General features: G+C 33.1%; 1 protein-coding gene across 1 annotated transcript; it reads right to left on the bottom strand.

The window, feature by feature from the left end:
- Positions 1-1,773: 1,773 nt before the first annotated feature.
- Positions 1,774-4,200, bottom strand: LOC148604821 (EF-hand calcium-binding domain-containing protein 1-like). Its single transcript, XM_088550228.1, has 5 exons — positions 4,062-4,200; positions 3,707-3,957; positions 3,261-3,420; positions 2,987-3,066; positions 1,774-1,838 (listed from the first exon to the last, which is right to left on the bottom strand). The coding sequence occupies exons 2-4, from the start codon at positions 3,938-3,940 to the stop codon at positions 3,005-3,007; spliced, it is 456 nt and encodes a 151-aa protein (XP_088406354.1). The 5' UTR covers positions 3,941-3,957; positions 4,062-4,200; the 3' UTR covers positions 1,774-1,838; positions 2,987-3,004.
- Positions 4,201-5,720: the final 1,520 nt, after the last annotated feature.

The following is a 5,720-nucleotide window of genomic DNA, read 5'->3' as shown; positions in this document are numbered from 1 at the left end:
TATCTTTTTCTGATGGTCAACATTAAAAATGTCGCTTTTTTAAATATAAACGTCTTAAACATTAAATATTTTTCTCCAGATGTGGGAAAAAATTATATGAAAACTACAAGCAAATACGCCGGACAATTAAAATACCATAGAGCGAGCACAACCACACATTAACACTTTAGAAAATTCAGTCCCTATTCTCCATCCTTAACCGAGTCCAGTGAAATCAATTATATTCAAGATTTTATTGCTACAAACCATTAACCAAAATTTGAATGAAATTTAAAAAAAAAAACAGACCAGACCGATGGACTGAAGGATCACAAACATAATACACACGCATCTTCGTTGCTATAATCAATACATAAGACTGAAAATTCAGCTTTGGAAATTCATATTCCATCGTTAATTTCACCTGAAATTTTTTAAACAAATCATAATACTGCATAATCTGTCGGGGACATTGACCAATCCCCTCACCACTTCTTAACACTTCTAATGCCCTAAACCCCTGTAAAACATACCCTCTCCCATTGTATGGCCCTCTTTAAAATGTCGAATCACATTTAATTACCGTTTATGCCATGCTCTAAATGAGACACAAATGAATGTATACAAACTTCCTTAATGTCTTTTGGGTGACTGGTATCATAGAAGCGAGCGCTTTACCAAAAAGTATAGGCAAATCTTTTGAAGAAAAAAAATCAACATAAAGAGTTTTGCTTCCAGATTTCAGAATGAATTTATTTGACATCTCTTCGTATGAACATACAATACAACATATAGATTATTTTTAAAGTTTTTTTTCAGGCAAAACTATATTACAAGGAAGTTTAAGGCAACAGGATTCGAATGGTAATAAAAATGAATATATTCCAAGGATAACGTCTAGACAAGGAAAATAGAAACATATAAAAATGGAATATGAAACAACCACAATAAAACATACGAAGAAATAAAAGTAAAGAAGCAACGTGGACATCATTGGAAACTTGGAGAATGGGCCAATAGCATTGGTAGGGTAAACGCCCTTTGTCCGCCGAGTCATATAATAGTACAATAGTATAAGAAGAAATCATAAAATTTCACGTCCGGACTAGACGGCAGAGAAAAACAAGAAGAAAAACTATGACACGTACTGGGACCAAATTCGTTCCCATGGTTCAGATAGATACACAAAAAGAATCAACGGTTTCCTAATGATGACCATAAATTATTTATAGGAATGACTTTAATCTTTTGGCAACAAGTTGTGTTTGAAAGAGCTAATTGTAAGAAGTCTAACATGGTGCAAAAATTCCTTGTATTCCAGGCAAGCACTGGCATAACGTATATGACCACCACACTTATTTTCAGAGAAGTTGCCTTATTATATATACATCATATTATTGCCAAAGATTAGATTAGAGATGGCCGTATACATATCATGTTTATGTCTTTAATATTAAGATGAATTAGATAAAAGGTTGTATGTATTACATGCGAGTAGTTGTTATTTTATCAGGAAACAATAGTGAAGTTAAAAAACAGTACCTTTAATCTTCAGGATTTAATTAGCCAATATCTTCATGTTTGGTTTCCGACATGTAGTTTCGTCTTTAGAATTTATTCTAGTGCATAATTTTAACAGGTTTATATTGATGCTGTCTTGTGTGTATCGTATAACTATGTGATTATACTTGAACAAATCTTAAAATAGTAGCACCTTTAAATCACAAATGTGAATTCATTTCTGTATTTTTAGGTAAATTGATGTATCGTCTTTGTAAAAATGAACACAAAAAATCAGATGCTAAATAAATTTATTAGTTAATTGGTGTCTTCTGATTGTTGCTGCTCGGTTAATACTTCTGGAAAAAAAGAAACTTTTTGTAAAATAAAATCAATTAACAAGAACAGACAGTGGTAAAATACTCTAGTATCCAAAAAAAAGGTTGGAGTAATCAAAGGAACCAAGATTCTAGCGGAACCCAAAATAATGTAATACAGGGACAAAAACCAGACATGGAAAACAGACACACACAACAAAGAACATGAAATAACGGAAATTAAATAAGACATACTTACTGCCGATTTTTGATGAAGCGAGAAAAGAAGCATTTGTCAAATACCTAAGTTCAAAGTCTTGCTAAAAGAACGAATTGGCTGATTGCACATTTATTAGAAATCTATGTGGTTTGTTCGTATAAAAATAAGCAGAAAACTCTAAATGAAATTGTGTATCCTTTAAGTTCAGATCTTTTTAGCTATTTAACAATTTTAGCTTTTTTATGGCTTGAAAATTTTTATTATATATCATTTCTTTAAAGAGTATTGAGTCAGTATGAAGTTACAAAATTTAAAAGGTGTATAAATAAATCAATAAGTATATGTTTGTTTTGTTGGGGTTTAACGTCCGAGCAGCAATATTTCAGCTATATTTAGACGATGAACATGAAAAGGATGATAAAATGAACATGAAATGATGATGAAATGAAAAAAAAGATGGGATACAAGGATAATAGAGTCGACAAATTACGATTGCCACTAGAAAAAGGGGGGATGGGTAAGTTCGGGCAATTTAGCCTCCTGTGGCGGAGCGCAAAGGTTCCTACTCCTATCGAATACCACAGCAGGGTTCTTTAACTTCCGAGGAACGTGGCACCTTTCCAAACACGGTGCACCAATATGGTTTGCGGTCAGGTTTTCCGTATAAAAAACGCCTAAACGAAATGCATCGATTATTATAAATTGTTGATTGACGTTCGAATATTAACCAGTAAATATGATTAAAACTGCCAATACAATACAAAAACAAAGGTGCGCCACAGTGGGATTTAGCCGTCCAATGAGGTTTTTACCTATCCAATACGTCATATTGGCATGGTTAAAATACATATTGGCCTAGGCCAATATGACGTATTGGACTAGTTAGTCAAAAATGATTGCTAGCCGGGGACCATTTATTAAACCAATATGGAAAACCGTACGCAATAAGACTATTTTAACGACTACTTACCATCTAATACGATTTTCTTTAACATGTCTCCCTCACTAAAGGTGCACTGTTCAATTCATCATTGCTTACTTTGCCGTCACCTGAAATCAAGAAACTGGGATAATAATCAATGATGCAGCGTATCCTGACAAGATCATTTAGAATTTATAATCGGAATATGGAAATCCATAAACGACAATTAACACCAAGCAGATATGTAAAACCGTCTGTCGGAGGCCAATGACATTAAAACTCTCTAAAACACTCAGTCAGATATGTAAACACTCAAACTCACCGTCAGTATCGACTTTTTGAAACAGCATCTTGGTACTAGCATTGGCTTTGGCATGACCAGCAAAGGCAAACTCCTCCAAGGAAATGCCTCCATCATTATCCAGATCCCATGCATCAAATCGGCATGGTAGTTTCATTACAATTTCGCTTTTGTTATTACCCTTTAAAAAAGAGTTTTCATTAAGATTTTTACAGATTAAATTGTGATTAAGAAAGTTGAATGTGTTATGTACTACGATAAAAATATACACATAAAAGAAAAGAGCTAGAAAAGAGATTTAAAAAAACAGAGGTATTCTACGAGAACGATTTTTTTGCAAATACTAGTACTAACTACACCTTTCCATTTACAGTCATTTACATATGGTACATCGGTAAGTAGCCGGGGAAAATTCAATATATTTTCTAACTCAAAATATTTAAAGACGCTAACATACATAATGTTACCTCTGGAAGTTCTCTTTTACCGCAAGCTCTATAACATCCATACAAGCAACAACCATAACATAACCCGGCGCATTTCGATGCACATAAAATCCTACAACTATTCTCTAAAATATGTCTACCTCTTATCCTTATCCACGATCTACGACGACGACGCCTTCGTCGCCACCAACCGGCGTCGGAATCATTTAGCAACATCACCACAGCTAGGAATACTATAAGGAGTTTTAGTTTCATTGCATTGAAAGGATAACCTGCGAAGTATTAAACAAGATAAAAATATCAAATAAAATATAACGATACTAATTATTTTAGGAATAATCAAAAGCATCACTTCATCGGATATGAAATCACTTACCGATATGATGTCTTTGATGGAGCTACGATTGGATTGCATATATTGGTTAACAAGCCTTTAATATATATCCCGTGTTCTATTTGGGTAACATATTGCGCATATCTTATATCAAATTGTTTTTTGTTTTTTGTTTTTCGTTTTTGTTTTTTTTTGTTTTTTGTTTTTTTTTTTGTTTTTTCTGCTTTTTTTCTTGATACTTTGTTTTGCACTGTTGATTATCTAAGTTGTGCTACGTGTTTATTCTTTTCTATCTTTCAAATAATTTTGATGCGAGTTATTGGCGTCGTCGTCTGTAATTGTCGTTTGACGTGACCTTTTCTTTAAAAATCTCCAAAATCGCTCAGTTCTTTCGCCGATCTTTATATATATATATACATATGTGTGTGTGTGTGTGTGTAAATTGTGTCAATGCTATACATCAAGCGTAAAACATAGCCGCCTTTGACTCTTTCAGTCGGTAAATTTACTATTACGAGAAAAGTCCTTGGGTCTAAGCTGAATAATGACCCATTCTTAGAGTTTTTGCCATTGAAAGGTTATTTTTGATTGGTTTTAGCTCATCATCAGATAGAAACTTTCAATTGCATGTGTAATATTACGGGGCCTCCAAAAGACATCAAGGGTCAAAGATGTAAAATAACTCCTTATTAGAGTTATTGTCCTGAATGATTTTTTGTAGAATGAAAACAATTTTATAGAAAAAGAAATATTATCCTCATGACAAAAGTGTGATAAGGTCCAAGATAAACAGCGGCTCTTTATATGAGTTATTGTTTACGAAAAGACCAAAGAATTAAGATTTTTTACTAAATAAGCGAATCCGGTTCTTTTTTAAAATAGGAATCTTCCGTAATGAACATACAACATGTATTTGTGTGTTTAACAAAAACTGGATCACTTTTAAATGACCAATAGTTCATCATCACAGAAAACTTGTGGTTACCATTTATTGTAACTGCCCAAAAGTGTTTTCTGTATTATTTGAATAAACTCCTCAAGGAGTTCTGAGTTTCTGAAGTGCATTACAGCTAGATTGTTTTTTATTGATGTTCACAACTGACTTGAGACTCGAACTAGAAAAATTGACACATCATAAACTAATGTTGCTTTCGTTGATTCTCCTGTTGCTTCTATAATACATAATTTGCTATTGCTCGTGAGTTGATCTTCAAACGAAGTGTTCAGAAATACGGGCGACAGACGGAGCCTGTCGTCAGGCGACGCTCTCAGAAGTTCCTCTGTGAGCTATTTACCATGTTGGATTATGTGTAGTATCTAAAATTTAGAAAATAAATTATCATATCTATTTTTACTACAGTGTTGACATAATATAATTTTGTTTCTAGGAATCAATTGCGTGTATAACTATCATTAAAAGTTTGTCATTTCATCCCAGTTACATACTTTTTTTTCTTTTATGTCGGTCAGTCCGTCAGATTTAATTATTTTGGGAAAAGGCCTTTTGAAAGGTTTTAAGTTTGGTACTACACGTATCATCAAAGAAGGGGGAATGGAATTTTTACTGGCATGGGTCAATGTAGTCCTATTTCGCAATGATAAATATGCTGTAGTTCTAATATTTAGTTCAAAACCTAACCAAATTTTGTTCGCATTCTACTTGTGTACCGTATGATAAATTTCAGTAACATGACCTAGTAA

Source organism: Perna viridis, chromosome 10, assembly GCF_037379345.1.
Source record: "Perna viridis isolate PV_CMFRI_1.1 ecotype Kerala chromosome 10, ASM3737934v1, whole genome shotgun sequence".
Taxonomy (NCBI): domain Eukaryota; kingdom Metazoa; phylum Mollusca; class Bivalvia; order Mytilida; family Mytilidae; genus Perna; species Perna viridis.
Note: the sequence above shows the minus strand (reverse complement) of the source record. Positions and strands in the feature narration are given on the sequence as shown.